Source organism: Sebastes umbrosus, chromosome 3 (assembly GCF_015220745.1).
Source record: "Sebastes umbrosus isolate fSebUmb1 chromosome 3, fSebUmb1.pri, whole genome shotgun sequence".
Lineage (NCBI taxonomy): Eukaryota > Metazoa > Chordata > Actinopteri > Perciformes > Sebastidae > Sebastes > Sebastes umbrosus.
Window position 1 is genome coordinate 17598434 of NC_051271.1, and position 18144 is coordinate 17616577.

The 18144-nt window shown below is 41.0% G+C and overlaps 1 protein-coding gene across 2 annotated transcripts; it reads right to left on the reverse strand.

Annotated features, from left to right (window-relative positions):
* Window positions 1–17427, reverse strand: LOC119485452 (cAMP-specific 3',5'-cyclic phosphodiesterase 4C-like). Of its 2 annotated transcripts, XM_037765079.1 has the most exons (18): window positions 17159–17427; window positions 15354–16168; window positions 14236–14370; window positions 11386–11513; window positions 11095–11277; window positions 10950–10989; window positions 10595–10665; window positions 9636–9798; window positions 8356–8449; window positions 8097–8254; window positions 7057–7155; window positions 6754–6918; window positions 6232–6331; window positions 5929–6083; window positions 3956–4078; window positions 3617–3799; window positions 1668–2060; window positions 1–1610 (listed from the first exon to the last, which is right to left on the reverse strand). In XM_037765079.1, exons 2-18 carry the CDS (start codon window positions 15393–15395, stop codon window positions 1143–1145), a joined length of 2700 nt encoding a protein of 899 aa, XP_037621007.1. In that variant the 5' UTR covers window positions 15396–16168; window positions 17159–17427; the 3' UTR covers window positions 1–1142. The 2 variants fall into 2 exon arrangements, with proteins under 2 accessions (XP_037621007.1, XP_037621006.1); XM_037765078.1 differs by having other exon boundaries at window positions 1–2060.
* Window positions 17428–18144: the final 717 nt, after the last annotated feature.

Genomic DNA, 18144 nt, shown 5'->3' on the forward strand with positions numbered 1-18144 from the left:
TTCATTGATCATATTTATTATATGACATCAGCAGATTAAAATACATGTTTATTATGTACATATATGTAACAGGGGTGTTAGATAAAGTGCCAAATACCATTTTTACAAAAACAAAACAAAGAAAAAAGGGATTTGTGGAAGACCGTCACACCCGTGTACCCTGGTCCCACAGTTCATTGCTTCACGGACGAGTAGCCACCTTGTTTGGAGGAAGGCTGAATTGCTCAATGCTGGTCGTGGGTCAGTTTGGCACGATTCACCCGGGAATCAAACTCACAGTCTGGTAGTGGAGAAACTGTCGTGATGGGATGAATACTGGGTGTTTTTTCTTTTAAACATGAACCGACATCGACACGTACAACAGGTCAGCTTTTTGAACTGGACTGCATATGTTTCCGCCTTGACAGAACGGTCCAGATATTATTGAGAAAACCAGCACTGTTGCTTTAAGGTTAGTATGTGAGGTTAAACTGTTCCTAGACCAGAGCCCAAAGTTATTCTCAGCATCTTGTTCACAAGTGGAAAGTTTTTGTAGTAAATATAAGACGACAGACACTTTGCAGACTTTGTTTTTTTCTCTTTTTCTGACAAACCGAGGAAGTTGACATTCTTTTAACAGTTGTTGGTCGGTGTGTGTGTGGTAGTTGGTATCTTCCTCATAAACGAGACAGTGACAGAGAGATGACGGGTAGTAGTCCATGAGATCGCACTTATTTGCATGTACGCATTTCAGTTTTTTTTAGGAGCTACAAAAGGTCGATAAAACAGGTTCCCCCCTTTTATTATCCCCCATTTTATTCCCTACGGCAGTGATGGATGTACAGATACTCGGTGATGAAGACGTCAAGTCTTTCTATCACTACCAGTTGATCAAGACGCTGCAACAATCTGGCTGTTCGGGAAGGCGTATGCTCCGGTGCTGTGCTGTCCGTCTGTGAGCTGTGAAGTTTGTTTAAGACGTCTGCAGTTGAGACTGGAGCTGAGAGCGTCACATGAAGTAGTCGGAGCACGTTATCTGGAGAGAAGTGCGTCTTCAGCTCTTACTGCTAACTGTCAAAGCCCTTCAGGCTCCATTTACGTACTTCTTCATCTCTCGTTAACCTTTCTTCACTGTCCCTGTTCATTTATGTTTTTACACCCAACTAACTTTCCTCTTCTTCTTCTTCATCCTCAACTGGCTCCTCCTCCTCCTCCTCTTCTTCTGCTTCTTCCAACTCTCCTTTCTCCTCTTCGACATCTTCTGTTTCGCCGACCTCTTCCTCAACTTTGTCTTCCATTTCTACCTCTTCCTCTTCCTCCACTTTCTCGCCCTCCTCTTGTTCTACACTTTCCTCCATCTCTGCTGCCTCCTCTTCTTCCTCCTCCTCCTCCTCCATCTCATCCTCCTCTTTTTCCTCCTCATTTTCTATTTCCTCTTCCCCCTCACCTTCTTTTTCTCCCTTTAACTCCTCTTCTGTTTCTTCCTTTTCCAAAGTTTCCTTGCCTTCTCCTTCCTCCTCTTCCTGATGTAGCTCATTATCTCTCTCTTCTTCTTTAGTCTCCTCATCCTCCGCTGCATCCGTCTGCCCTCCGTCTTCTTCTACTTCATCTTCTCCATGTTCCTCCTCCTCCTCTGCAGTCTCCTTCACCTCTTCCTCTTCTTCTTCTCCAGTCTCCTCCTCCTCCTCCTCCTCCTCTGCGGTCTCCTTCACCTCTTTCTCTTCTTCTTCTCCAGTCTCCTCCTCCTCCTCTTCCTCCCGGACTCCGTTGTGTTCGCTGTTGTGATTCTGCTCGTCTTCTTTCTCAGTTTCTACATCGTCCTGCGTTCCGTCTTCGCCGCCGTTGTTCCTCAGGTGTATGTGGTTGTGGTTGTTGTGCTCCAGGTCCTCCAGGGTGAGTTCGAACTGGAAGCGGTCATGCTGTAGGTGTCTGTCCGGAGGAGGTGAAGGAGACTGGGGCATGGTGTTCAGATACCACTCCCTATTCTCCTCCAGCGTGTCCAGCAGCTCCTGGGCGTCTGGGTGCACCAGGTCAGCCCACGTCTCCCACAGCGGGTGGACGATGTAGTCAATGAAACCAACCTGGAAAAGACAAAGATTCACAACTGAGACCATGACAATAAGTGAAGTGGTGTTATTAAAATATATTTAGACAGTTTGAGAGATGTGCTGATTTGCTTTCTTGCCGAGATTTATAGGAGAAGACTGATGGCGCTCTCAGACATCTCAATGGCTTCAACCTTATCAGCATCTTTCCCAAATAAAGTATTCCTTTTAAAGTATAGAGAAATCCAACTGGCATTCTCTGTCTGTCTCTCTCTGTCTCTCTCTGTCTCTCTCTCTCTGTCTCTCCCTCTCCCTCTCCCTGTCTGTCTGTCTTTCTCACAAGGACTAATGCATAATCAAAAACTTTTTTTTTTCCCCAACGTACTATACTTTTTTTTCACTTTTTTTGATTTACTCTACTGTGAATTTTTTTTCGACATATAATACTATGACTTTTTTTCGACATACTATACTATGATTTTTTTGTGAATTTTTTGACATACTATACTATGACTTTTTTCACCTTTTCTACATATTATACTTTGAATTTTTTTCATATTTTATTATACTATTCATTTTTTTTCGACATACTATATTATGACTTTTTCACTTTTTTGGACATACTATACTATGACTATTTTGAATATTTTACTATACTATGACTTTTTTTTTCGTCGTACGAAACTATGACTTTTTTCTTTTGACTTTTTTCTTTTGACTTTTTTGAACATACTATACTGACTTTTTTTCAACATACTGTGCTGTGACTTTTTTTGACATACTATACTACGACTTTTTCTTCATGGAATTTTTTTAGATACGATACTATGAATATTTCATTAAATTTTTCGACATTCTATATGATGACTTTTTTTCATTAAATTTATCGACATACGATAGTATGACTTTTTTTCGTGAAATTTATCGACATACTATACTATAACTATTTTTTTTCAACATGTTATACTATGGCTTCCTTCACTTTTTTCGACACACTATACTATGATTTTTTCTTTAATTTTTTAAAATATTATACTATGACCATTTTTTCACTTTATTCGACATACTATACTTTGACTTTTTATGACTTTTTCCAACATACTATGGGTCTTTTATGACTTTTTTCGACATGGCTTTTTATTTTATTTTTTTCCTTTTTTGACATACTATATTATGACTTTTTCGACAGACTATACTATGTTTTTTAATGACTTTTTCTGACATACCATACCATGGCTTTTTTATGATTTTTTCCGACACACTATACTATGTATTTTTTATGACTTTTTCCGACAAAATATACTAAAACTTTTTATAATTTTTTTGTTGACGTACTATACTATGGCTTTTACAATGACCTTTTATGGCATACTATACTTGGGCTTTTTTTAATGACTTTTAGACATACTATACTGTGACTTTTTTGACACAATACACCACAGGTTTTTTATGAATATTTTTGACATACTATACTATGACTTTTTTTTTTACTTTTTGCAACATAGTCGATTGTTCATTACTTTAAATTTCATTGTAAAGATGTGCAACAATGACACATTTAAAGTGGATGGGAGAGAGAGTTCGAGCGTTACCTGACTCTTCTCCACGGAGGCGGTGTGTTTGTCACACATGGCGCTGATCTCCATCCCTCTCTCTCGCTCTTTGTCACCCTGTCGAAAGAACTCCTCCATGATTCTCTCCGTCCACTGCCTGTATAACGGTAACGTCTTGGTGGGGTTGCTCAGGTCTGCACAGTGCACCATGTTCCTTAGCACCTAAACACACACACACACACACACACACATTGTACTGTATATATATCATTATATTCACACAGTACAGTAGACGTGTAGCTTTCACACAACATTCATGCACGAGTGACCATGGTCTGTGTGAGCAGCCACACTGGCATGTATTCAGGACAAAGTTACCTGAAGCCGTTCTGTGTAGTGGTCTAGGAGCAGCACACCAGAGCTTGTCACCTTCTTGGTCTCCACCATGGTCTTCAGGTCAGCCAGTAGGGTCATGTGTTTGGACATGTCTGTGGCCAACACCTACAGACAGAGACAGTAAGACAAAACTAGAAAAGAAGCACAAAGATTCAAACTAATCTCTGTCCTTATCCGTCACATAACATGACTAAAACCAAAGATGAGTGATGTGATGTGAGATTGGAATCAGAGATGAGGATAGTATACTCTTAGTTTAAAACAGGTACTGCCAGACAAGAGCACTTTTTAGTTTTACTTTATTGCTGTTTGGAAGAAATCCAGTTCTTAAACTGACTGAGAATCCTGAGGAAGCCAGAAGCTGGGATGTGGCTGTAATGTTGAAAAGGCTTTTATTTAAGAAGCTGCTAATTAGATTAGATGGATTGAATTTTAGTTTTAACTTAAATCTAACTAAGAAAACCTCATTGAGATCAAAACTCTTTTTTAAACCCTTGTGCAAAGTTGATCTGATGTCCTTAGTGGACACAAATGTCCCCTTCTTAAAACTGCTATGAAAATACTATATATAAATATTATTTTCCACTTTCACTGAGCAATATTTTAACCAACATCAGTCCTGATCATAACTACCAAATATTTATTCATTTTCATGTTGGTTTGTTTACATAATGCCACTGTTGTTTGTTATGAAACAAGACTCGGTCAAAACCAAGTATATGGCTGGACCGTGTCTGGTCAGTCTGTGAATTTGTGGCTAAATTGTTATATAAATAGTAAGTGGTCATGTCTATAATGTTAAATCCAGCGGTACATGTCCACCAGGTCTGGCGAGGACCGTTTTAACATTTAATAGCTAGACAGGATATTCATTAGAGATATCTGCAACGTCATTTTGCCTAGTCAAAACTCTAATTCAAGATATCCCTAATTCTGTTTTGACAAGGCAAAACTCTAATCTTAGATATCCATAATTGCATTTCGACTAGTACGATTCAAACTACTTTTGCCATTCATGTGTATGGGGTTTGTCATTACGGATATCCACAATTCAGTTGCAGATATCCGCAATGTGAGTTACAGATATCCGTAACTGAATTCTGACTAGTCGTAATTCCAGTTTCAAATATCTACAATATAATTCTGAGTTGTCAGAATTCCAGTTCAAGATATCTTTAATTTCCCTCAATTGAAGATATCTACATCGTCCTTTTTAGATATCTTAAAATTAAATTGTAACTAGTCAAAATAACGTTGTATATATCTCAAACTGGAGTCACTCAGTGACAGACTTTTGCATTTGTAGGGCTGGCCCTCTGCAGTCCAAAACGCGAAAGTCTGTCACTGAGTGACTGTGAGTGCTGAAGTTACACGATTGCTCGGCCGTGTTGGAGTTTCCTCATTGGCGGTTTCTCTTTCCGAGTGACTGTGTTTTGGCTACACAGTTTATTATAGACTTATTATGGGAGCGGAGGTTGAACATCTAAAATTAGAAGAAGAAAAAAAAGAAATCACACCCTTGCCAAAACGTATGCCACATGCATTAACACATCCAAAATGATAAAAAAATTTAAAGCCAAAAATTGTCCCTAGTGATGCATAAAAGGACTTAAGAGTGCCCTTGTCAAGTTAGGCAGAAACAACAAGTTATAGACAAACAGCATCAAAAAGATGTATATTTCACAAGATCAAAACTAAACTAAATTAACTTGTACCGTCTTAATTAAATAAAATTGCCAATAAAAGGCATAGAAACAGTGAAAGATGTTTAAAACCATCAATAGCAAATAAATAAGGCAAATCTGAAACTATCAAATGATACATAATGAGATTCTCAGCATTGGCAGCTAAAAGAGAAGAAGACTAACCAAAACTAAGTAAACAAAGCTGAAGGAGAAGTTATTTGTTTATAATCGAACCGGTACGTTTTGAAATGTGGTAGAAAATGTCCTTACCATATCGATGACGAGCTTGCGAAGGCTCTGGCGCTGGCGCTTGGTGAGGTTCTGGAAGATGTCACAGTTTTCCTGGTGCAGAAGCTTGAAGCCCACAGCGAGGTGGTGGTTCTCCAAAACTGACTCATCGTTATACATGAGGGCCAGCTCCGAGTCTGGGCACAGTGAAGAGGGATGGAGGAGGAGGTGTAGACACAGTTTGTGCAAATATATAGAAATATTTTACCATTTTTCTATGTGTGTGTGGGTGTGTGTGTGTGTGTGTGTGTGTGTGTGTGTGTGTGTGTGTGTGTGTGCACTCACTGGTGTTGATGAGGAACTGATTAGAAACTCCGGGGTGGTCTACATCGTGGATCGCTGCAGCGAACAGAGCGGCGAGGACCTCCAGGTCAGTGAAGACGGCCTGAAAGGGACAAGAAGGGCAGAGAAAACTTCCATTTATTATTTTAAGTTTTTAGCTAAATAAAATGTGATAGTTTGTCTGTTTATTTAGAATATTAAGAATATAACTTGCAATACAATCACTCTGTAGTTGAATCCTGTTTTTGCTTTCTTAGAGGATGAAGAATCAGCAGCTCATGTTTCCTTTCAATTTTTATTGTTACAAGACTTTCTGTCTTTGTCACAAGAGAATTAAAATCATTGTGGTGGTTCGCTTGACTAAGCTACACACTGTAATAGTTTTCCAGCCTTGGTTTGATATAAAGTTCTGTTGTGCTTCATTTAATGGTTTTCTATGAAAGGTCCACTTCCATGTACAAACCAACCAGTGTGTGTGTGTGTGTGTGTGTGTGTGTGTGTGTGAGAGAGTGTGTCTCAACATACATCAAGAGCAGGTGTGGACAGGAGGACATGTGTGGACTGGGTGACATCTGCTGCATGGAGGCTGTTGTGGTATGCTACATTTCCATGATAATGGTCTTCCAGAGTCATCACATACGTGACAAAGGTGTCGACTGGGATACGAAACGTCTTCAACAGCTCTCGTTCCTGAGGAGGGAGGACAGGAGCCACAACTTCACACACATATAAACGCACACACATATCATGTATATCAGCAAAGCCAACAAGCACTTCAGGTGAGAACGATCCTACAGAAAAACACACATTCACACTCATTTTGCCTACCTGGAAGATGGTATACATGACGCAGCTGAGAGGTCTGTTGTTGGAGAATTCTGCTACTCTGAATATGTTAAAACACCACTTGTCCAGATCGTCCAACTCCTGGTTAAACACACACAATATGAATTTTTGAGTCTCTCTCTTTTCTAAATTTAAAAGCCAACTTCCAGAACCTTCCTGTAGGAGAAGTACCCTTTAATATATGGAAGTCTGGCTTGTATATTGAGTGGGGGTGAGGGATGGTTGAGACAAGATTGCACGATGTGCTCATCTATCATAGATGTGTTTTGTTAAATTGACATATCTGTTGTGCACTCTACACATTTCCGGTGTATATTTTGTTCACTTGTTTAAAATTAAATAAAAGTATTATTGAGAAATATCTGCAGCAGAATTTAACATAGAGCTAGATCATAGACTTAGTATAAAGCTGGACGACATGACAGCTCCCCAAAAGTTAAGTCAAGTCATCTTGATCGCCCCCTGGTAGCTGGCTGCAGTATAGGTCAGAAATCCCGCCCCCTCCATGTTAGCGGATGAGACATGGGCCAAACTAAAAAGTCAAAGTACATATATATTATATAGTATATGCCTCCGCCAACCAGTCAAGTTGCAATTTACATCCATATCTGTCCCTAATGTCATCACTTCATCATTTTATCCTGTTCGAAATTGTCATAATTAGCATATGAATTCTTGAGTATGACCAAAAACGTGTTTGTAAGGTCAAAGTGACCTTGACCTTTGACCACCTTTGACCTTAAGAAATTCCCTCCAGGTTTTCCTGATATATCCTGTTCACGAGGACGGGACGGATGGACAACCTGAAAACATAATGCCTCTGGTTGCGGCTGTCGCCGGCGCGGAGGCATAATAAAACTCTGCTACGGAACCCCCGAAGTCCTGAAAGTTGATATTTATACCTCGTGTGTACAAGATATAAAAAATATTATCAGTGTTCACAGTCCAAGTCTGAACAGGGATTGATTTGTACAACTTGTTTTGAAGTGAGTCAGAGAAAAAAAAAGACTATTCAACGAGACCTTGGCGAGCTCATCCTCGTGGTCCGTGTTGACACCGAAGCGAGGCATTGAAGAGCTGGAGAGGCTGGAGCTGTGAGAGAGTTTCCTCACTCCGGGGATGTGACTCATAGGTTTGTCTTTCAGGGTAGGAGACGGGATTTCCGGTTCGTTCTGCTTGTCTACAGATTGATGGACAAACACACACACATATATAGATTTATTGGTTTTATTTGGTCATAAATGTGATGTGGAACAGAAATCAGACTCTGGTCCCACTCACCCATGAAGGTGCTGGAGATGTATTCAGACACCTGGTTACCAGAGCGACTCATCTCTGACAGGTGGGACAGCTCTCTGTTCAGCATCCTCTTAAACTGTGGCAGAATGAGAGCAAAGCGGAGATACGAGTCAATGATGTGCTGCTTTTCTAAGTTTTGGAGATGACTAAGAGGTAATATTCAATACAGTACTCTTTTGGGATTTGGGGGTTGTAATTAAGTCCCAAGTTTTAAGGTTGCAGTAACAAAACGGCAACCTCGTGCTGTTGGAAAGGTCTTACAATTCCCTGTTCAACATGCATTTGATTTTAGTTACAGTACAGTTCAGCATAGAGACTTAAACCAATATACAGTAGATATTTGAGCATAAAAAATCTGATAACTAAATATCAGCCGATCATTACAAAACAGACATTTTTGTCAATGATACCTCAGATTTTGTTATTCAAACATTGTGACAGAGATATGCACTCTAGTGGCAGGATATTTTACAGTTGAACTATGATATTTTTGATTGTAAATGACAATAGCAACAATAGAGTGCTCCAGGGATGACGTATTTTTGTAGGCCAACCAGGAAGTTAGCATCCCTCGACAAAAAGCCAAATGGATTTTTCCATTGGGTTTTGGATTATTGCAAAAAATAAGCTCTGTGACAAACTAACGTTTATGATGCTTACACGTTTTGTTCAGCAAGATAATCTTCACAAATGAACACCACTTTTATGATTTTTGAAGTGTGAATGCAATCGGCAGAAGTACAAAGGTAACGTTAGGCTATAAACGAACTACACCACGGTAACATGAGCGCGAGTATACACAACGAGGCTGAAATGGCGTTTAGTAGTCTCATTTAGCCACTTGTTAGCAACCGCCTTTTTTTAAAGAAACATAAAGACTTCAAAATTCACGAGTGAAATATTTATTGATGTATTTTATATCGTAGAACAAAACGTTAAAACCACAGACCTTATTTCAGGCATCTAACTAAAAACCCATTTTTACTTCCAGATGAAGAAACCGGAAGTGTTAAATGCTCACTCATTTCCGGGTTTTAGGACTCATTCCTCCAACACTCTATGAACACAATATGATATTAAATCATTATAAACAATAACTATAAATAAATACAAAAATGTAGTAAAGTTATAAAATGAAAAATGTGTCAAAATCCTTAGAAATAATTTCTATTTGCAACATATACTGGACACTGATAATGATACATGTATTGGCCTACTGATAATGTTGGTTGGACTGGTTGGTTCAGTGATGTTTTGCATACCTTGTTGGAGGCCATTTCGCTGACAGAGCGGTGTGTCTGAATGGTCTCCAGCTGGTCCAAACACCAGTCCAGCTCCTCCAGTGTGTCCAGGGCGAGCTGCTGGTACTCCAGGTCTGATAGTGACGCCCTGGGACTGACGCACACTCCACCCAGAGGAGACCTCCTGAGGACACAACGGTTAGTTAGACCTACCAGAGACTGTGGTTAGCAACAAGATGTTAGCAAGTCATTGTTTTGCAAGTCACAAAGTCTCAAGTCTTTGCACTCAAATCCCAAGTCAAGACCCCATAGCCTTAGCCAGCTATGAGGTCACCGAGGTCCGGACATCGGTAAATATTTCCTAAAGATGATGAAGATGTGAAGATGTGTCGGGTGAGGTGACTGGAGAAGGCATAGCGTGTGTGGACCTGATAGTACAGTCATGTTTACTGCAGCGACTGTACTCACGTACTTTGTTTCTTTGTTTGTTTTGCATCAGCTGCGGTGCGCTCCGAGCAGCTGGCGCACAGTCACTTCCCTAAACCTAGTCTCATCTAGAGACCAAAGTCCCAAACAGGGTTCTGTGTCTGTCAGACGGTCTGAAGAGGATATATATCTGCAGAGCGATAACTTCATGCACAGCAGACTATAGGGCAGGTTGATTTTTTCTTATGGTATTATGACTTAATTCTCACTAAATTGCGACTTATTCTCGATTTCTCAGAGAACACATATCGGTCATGTTTTGAATGTACAGAGGTTACTTTCCCAAACAAGACACAAAAGAGGACGGACGAGTAAACCATGCCTACATGTGTTTGCAAGCATGCTTAGAAATTATAAGTAGCTGCATTTTAAGGTCTCATACACTGTAGTAAATTAGTTTGATCTGCAAAATCTGAACTGGTTACACAAATGACAACATACTATCATAATGTGCATCAGTGGCACATTTTTAAGGACAATGAGTTGGTACTGACTTTACTTGCGGTGTGGAGACGTTGGCAAGAATGGTGAAGTTGCTCCGTACTGATCGCAGACTGGCCAATACCTAAATAATCACACAGTATCACAGGATATATATAAAATAATCAGAGAAATATACATGTCTTAATGGGAGGTTTAAGAAAAGGAAAAAAGTGGCGTAACATCCAATGAAGAATGCTTCCAATTAATTCTTCAACATGCTTATTTAACCATTTTCCAACAGGTCACATGACAGCTGAGAAACTATTTGGGGGAACCTGAAGCATCATGAAACATTTTACACAATATATAGTATAATGATCAATAATCCACAGTAGATAAATGATTTATCTATTAAGTGAGACTCACTTGAGCAAAAGGCGTGACAATGAAGTCCTCTCCTGTGTGCCTGAGAGAGAGAGAGAGTTGAAAATAAGAGTTCACATGAGTACACACATGCATGCTCTCTCCCCCTCTCACTCATTCTTTTTTCGTCTTTCTTCCCGAGTCTCACCCTTCGCTGGCGAGGGAGGAGTTACGTGAGACCGTCTTGGGCGACATGTCGTAGTCCGAGTCAGAGCGGTAGAGGAAGGACTCTCTTCTCTGACCCTGGGGAAAGGGGGTGTGAAGGGTGAGGCCTGGACTCTGCGAACCCAGCGGGGTGTGACCTGGTGATACGCCATTTTCTGCTTCGTAACTGGAGCCCGAGGAGAGGAGGACAAGTTCGATGGTTAGAGAGGACAGAAATGAAACATCTAGAAAAATGACCTGCAAAAGTGAAAATCAATGGTTTGGGTGTGTGTACCCGTCAGCGTCTGCTTGTGTGATGGAGATGCGTGGCGGGATGCGGAGGGGAAGAGTTGTCGGACGCGACACATTGCTCAGGACCTCTGGTGAACGAGTGCGGTCTCGAGGGCGGAGCCAGCAGGGTACCTGTAGAGTTAGAAGGAAGGGTTTGTAGATGATACCAGTCACCTGTTGCTTTGTAGGTGTACAGCACAATTTGGACACTCAATCTCTCTTATGTTAAAGGTCTGCACCTTTAACAGTGTGCAGGATCGGGCAGCATCTAGCGGTGAGGTTACAGATTGCAACCACCCTTAAGAGTCTAGCATGTGCAAAGCATGTAGGAGAACTACAGTGGTCGATGCAAATACGTGAAAGGCTCTCTCTAGAGCCGATGTTTGATTTGTCCGTTCTGGGCTACTGTAGAAACATGGCGGACTTGGTGAAGAGGACCCGCTCCCTATGTAGATATAAACAGCTCATTCTAAGGTAACAAAAACACAACGATTCTTATTTTCAGGTGATTATACACTAAAGAAAACATACTTATTAATATCATATTCCATTTCTGCCAATAGATCCTGTTAATAGAAATGTTACACACTGTTCCTTTAAAAGCTGTGAAAACAGGTAACTGCCTCGGGGTACCAGACACACAGGAGCCCCAGATTCCTGTTCAGCTGGTCTGAGGCCATTTGATTTATTGCAAATGTGTGCATGAAGTGTGTTTAAGTTTTCTACAGAGTTAACAAAGTTAACTACAAATCGGACTGTCAATCGATTCAAATATTTAATTGCAAATTAATCGCACATTTCAACACATCTACAGCTCATTCTAAGGTAACAAAAACACAACAACTCTTATTTCCAGGTGATCATACCTTAAGGAAAACATTCTTATTATTATCATGTTAAATTTCTGCCTATAGATCCCCCTAAATGCTACACACTTCCTTTAATTATTCAGATTTTTTGGTCATTTGGCAGCAGCAGAAACAAGCTGTAAACACCTCACTGTCATAATATCTCTTTTTAAATGGATATGGCAAACTTGTTAGCAAATAGTTGCCTATTTACACATCCAGCAGATACAGAGGGACATTTATTTGGAGTTGTCTGTTTATATTTTTGCACTTTTTATCGCTGATATTTATTACACTTTTTTTTTTTATCTCATTCATGCATTATTTATTCTTTGCAGAGATGTGGACTCGAGTCACAAATTTGATTTCATTAGACTCGATTTGATAAAATATAAAAAGACTTGCAACTGGACATTGACTTTTAACACCAGTAACTCGTGACTTCACTTGGACTTGAGCCTTTTGATTTGAAAATGCTTAATACCTAAGCCCAAAGACTTAAAAGCATGTTATTTAAAAAGTGTGTGCATGAAGACGATCAACTGCGCAATGTTGGATTTATTTGTTTTTATCCTTTATTGATTTGTTTGGGAGGAGGATTTACTCGTGGGGAAATCTTTTGTTGTTTATTGCTAAATCTCCAAAAAGTGGTGTTTTTTATGTTGAACTCTGGACTCTATTTTTGGTGAATATTATTGGGACTTACTAAGCGCCAGTTGGAGTCAGTTACTCTGTTGTTAAAATGGCATTACATTTGGTGAAGAGCGCATTATGATTTGTTTAGGACTCAAAACTCAAAATGTAGGACTTTGGACTTGTCAGTCTTGACTAAGGACTTGAGTGTTAAGAGTTGAGACTCACTTGTGACTTGCAAAATAATGACTTGACCCAACCTCTGATTCCTTTTAAATATGTGTGAAGTCTTTTAATGAAATGCAACATTTGAGGTTGAGGCAGCTGCAGTTTTGTTATGTTGGCATAATGACAATAAAGTTCTTGAACAGAATTGTCTACCTGGCCAATGCAAGTCCAATAATTACACTTTTAGCTCTGTTTTGCTCTTTAGTAACTTCTGAGAAAGATAAATGACTCTTTAGTTGCTAAATGCTCTACTATGTTCAACAGCTAGTGCTAGGTGCATCACCTCATAATGACAGTGTAACTTAATGCTCAAGCAAGTCTTCCTCTTGTACCAACATTAATCAAAGCCAGGGAAGCATTTTTTTATCCGTTCAAAATGCACCTTAAAAGGGAGATTTGTCAAGTACTTAATACTCTTATCAACATGGGAGCGTGAAAATATGCTGCTTTATGAAAATGTATGTATATATTTATTATTGGAAATCAGTTAACAACACAAAACAATGACAAATATTGTCCAGAAACCCTCACAGGTACTGCATTTAGCATAAAAAATATGCTCAAATCATAATATGGCAAACTGCAGCCCAACAGGCAACAACAGCTGTCAGTGTGTCAGTTTGCTGACTTGACTTTGACTTGCCCCAAACTGCATGTGATTATCATAAAGTGGGCATGTCTGTAAAGGGGAGACTCGTGGGTACCCATAGAACCTATTTTCATTCACATATCTTGAGGTCAGAGGTCAAAGGACCTCTTTGAAAATGGCCATGCCATTTTTTCCTCGCCAAAATTTAGCACAAGTTTGGAGCGTTATTTGGCCTTGTTCGCAACAAGCTAGTATGACATGGTTGGTACCAATGGATTCCTGAGGTTTTCCAGTTTCATTTCGTATCTTCACTCTACCTTTAAAAGTGAGCCAGCTACAACCTAAAAATTGCAAGTTGTGTTAATGTGTTAAAGAAATTATTGGCGTTAAAACAAATTTACATTAACGCCTTATTATGGCGTTAACTTTGACAGCCATAATATATATATATTTTTTTGTAAAACAGGCAAACACATGCCAAATCAAACAGTATGGTCCTTTAATATTATGTTCACATGAGGGAGGGGGCTAATGCACCAGTGCTTCCTTTCAATACCTGGAGACTAGACGAGAGTCGTCTGCTCCTCCCTCTGCGTAGCTCAGCCCCCAGTGTGGCCCCGGACGTATAAGATCGGCTGTAGCGAGATGACTCCGCCTTCTCCACAGCACCTGTTATATCTGTGTCCTTACCCTGTAACACAGGGGGGGAGCAGGTGAGGGAAACAAAGAGACATGGAGCAAGAGAGACATGGAGCGAGAGAGACACGTCTTTAAAAATAAGAAATAAGAAACTGTAAAATAAAAGTCAATAATAAAAATGAAAGAACTTGCCACATTCAAATTCTGATGAGTGAAGAAACTACACAAAAACAATACAAACACCATAAAATATCAATGTATGTGTGTGTTGTGTGTGTGTGTGTGTGTGTGTTTGGCTACATGTGTGTGTGTGTGTGTGTGTGTGTGTGTGTGTGTGTGTGTTTGGCTACATGCGTGTGTGTGTGTGTGTGTGTCTGGGATAAGGCCTCTACAGACTGAGCTCTTAGAGGCTGATCTGCACTGCAGTACCGTAGCAACAAAACACTGGGGGAATGGTAGCAGTTGCTAGGCAACAGTGCCGTGTTGCTTCCATGCTGCGTTTGATGTCGTCCAGACCCAGATGTGGAGAGATGCTCACATCCACACACACACACACACGTACACACACACACACACAGATACAGTACACACACAAACATACATACACAAATATATGGGCACCCGCTCCTCAGCATAATCAATAAAGGAGCGCTTGAATAATGCAGATGGTATTATGTCCTTCAGCCAAAAGGTTACCTTTAAAAGAAAATAGCTCATTTACATAGAGCACTCATTTAGCTGGGGCTCATTTACATACAGGACTATGACTGACTGAGTGGTTCACACGGTGTGAGTGGAGGCTGGAGAGGACAAACTGTCCACTCTGACTTCTGAGTGCGTCCACAGACCTTGACAACAAGAACAAAGGGAGCCTTGGACGGATGTGTGAAAGTCACGAGGTTTGTGTGTCGTGGTAAGCATCCAAGAAAACGCACAAACAGTCCAGTCTGCTCTGCCTTGTATCTACTCTCACGGTAACAAGTGACAAAGTTAGCTGATTTTCTCGAGTATGTCGCTGCTTGTTTATATTCTCACCTCTTCTCCAGTCACAGACAGCACGCTGCGGCTCTTCTTCATCCTGATTGGCTCGTTCTGGGCCCCAGGGCGGAGCGTTCCGGAACCCAGGCAGCAGAGCAGGTGGAGAGCCAGGACCGGAGAGGTCAAAGGTCACTGCAAGGTCAAACCGGGGTCAGACCGGGTCACAACCGGCCCCCATCGGAGCTGACTAAGCCAGCCAACCGCCTCTGTCCACACCTCCGTGTTCAGATGGCTGAAACCGGGCGTCCGACCTGCTGTTAAATGCTAAAGGTGCATTTAAGCGCCCCTCAGAGGCTCCAGGTTCAGTCTGAGGTGGACGTCCTTTGTCTTGATCTGTTGTTGTTTTTCAACAAGGTGGAAGAAAAGAAGAATCTAATTGAATCACTCCATTTTAGTGTAAGCTACGAGTTTCTGGGAAAAAATAAGTCCGCCGGCATGTTGTCTCGCTTTGGCCAGACAAGCCAATAGGATATCCGGGTCGGAGTTCATGATGTCACTGCCGAAGAAAACCTCTTCCCAAGTTTTCTAAAATGTTTATCCAACTTGGAGTATTGTTCGCATGACATTTCCCAGTTGTAAACCTGATCCCACATGAATGCAACAATCAATAATCCAGATTCAGCTTCTGGAAGTCTTGTCTCAGATCAGTTTTCCGCCGTCTGATCGGTCAGTCGGATCCAAATCCTGCATAGGGAGAAGTGTTGAAAAATGATTGGCTCATCCGAGAACTCCAGATGTCAAAATTCCAGGTTTGATATGCCGGGATCCATCCTTGAATGTGTCTCAGTGGGTCCTCTTCGGCGTAGATTCCCCTGTGAGAAACAACAGAAATGAAGAGTTAGGGCGAGCTCTTTTTGAGTCCTCTTTCCTTCTTCTTTTGGAACTCTTTGTCCTGCTTGCATTTAGTGAATTCATCTGATGCATCATCAAATATGAGAAAATCCTTTCCCTGTGTACTCTTTTAATAAGATTGGAGATATATTTGGGAACAAATGCGTATTGTTTTCCACAATACAAGGCTCATACATGAACAAAAACACTAATGAAATCACAAGTCGTTGACTATTATCCAAACAAACGATTGGTCGACTAATAAAGGGGGGCTGCCCTAACAAAAATATGTTGGCTATTGTTGCATTGCAGGAGCTGTACCTACAGTGTGGCTAATTCTGAGCAGATACTGCAACACCGAAGCCCTCCGATGTTATATAATTACTCTGAGAGAGTCCGAGATGACCTAATTCCATTGGATAGGACAGATTCGGCATATCAGAGTGTTTCCGATTGAGCTGGAACACAGACAGATAGTGGTGGAGACGACTTTTACCAGGGGTCATCAAGAACACACCCACTCAATGAAAGCACTGTCACACCACCAGAGTGTGCACACATTCACAGAAAAGAGGGTCTGTGTGGAGAAATCAACAAATGCATAGTGACACAGTGACATATATATGCACAGACAATGAGAAATTTGAGCACACACACACACACACACACACACACCATGGCTGCCACCAGTACCACCTCCACTACAGATAAAGCAGCTTATAAAACCAAGCAGCAATGCATCAATATGCAGCTCAACTACCAGCCTGTTACAAAACACCCATATATATATATATATATATATATATATATATATAAAACACACTCAAACCATGCATACATGAGGACAGCCCTGCCGTCATGCCTGTCTGCACACGCACTGCAAGAGATATTTGTCAGACAGACACACATGTACACGCACACACACACGCACACAGTCAGGCCGCAGCATGTAAGAATAAAAACACACTCACCTTGATCGCCTCAAGATCAATGGCAAGATGGGCTGGGCCTTGTGTTGCTTTCACTCGTCTCCTTCTCCTTCTCTCCTCCCAGCTCCCTCCGTCTCTCTGCAGACTAGCAGTGTGTCACCACGGCGAGAGAAAAAACACTTGGCGTCTTCATGAATATCCGCGGCTTCACCAGCCTCCCTCCCTCCCTGCCTCTCCTCTCCCTCTCCCCTGCCACAGTGGTCTCCCCCAGCCACCCCCCCACCATCACCATCACCGCCGCCGCCTCCGTGGAGAAGCCCATCTCCCCTCCCTCCCTCCTCCTGCACACACTGTGTCCATTAATCTCATACAACAGCCTCCGCTCCTCCTCTCTCTATCGGTACCCCCCTTTATTTCCTCTAATAGCAGCCACACGCCGATTCTCTGCTTCAATAGTCAGGCGTCATTTCTCTCCATTACACCCACCCATACACAGGTTTTTATTGGAGCACACTGCTCCACAATAAAGGATTCGTGCATCCCTGTTACTCACTCTCCCTTTTTTTCCCTTCCATGTCTTTTTACAGTCGTTCAAGGACATGCAGTACATTTATTCAAAAGGATACAAAAGGAATCGTGCTTCTCTTTTTTTGTTTTATCTTGAACATTTTGGAATAAATATGTAAAAAGGACAGTGAGCTTCTCAAAGCTGGAGAGCAAAGAGCAACAAGCTTTTAGTGTTTAGGCTCACGCTTTATGAATTTACTCCATTAATATAAAACAAAGCAGTAAGGTTGCAAATAACGATTATTTTCTTTATCGATTTATCAGCTTATTATTGTTTAATCTATACAGTGTCAGAAAATAGTGAAAAATGCCCATCATATGTCCATCTAATCCCCCCAGAGCCCAACTTGACGTATTCAAATTTGTCCGACAGACAGTCCCAAACCCAAAGATATTCAGTTTACTATATAGTAAGACGTAGGACTGTCAAAGTTAACGCGATAATAACATGTTATTGCAAA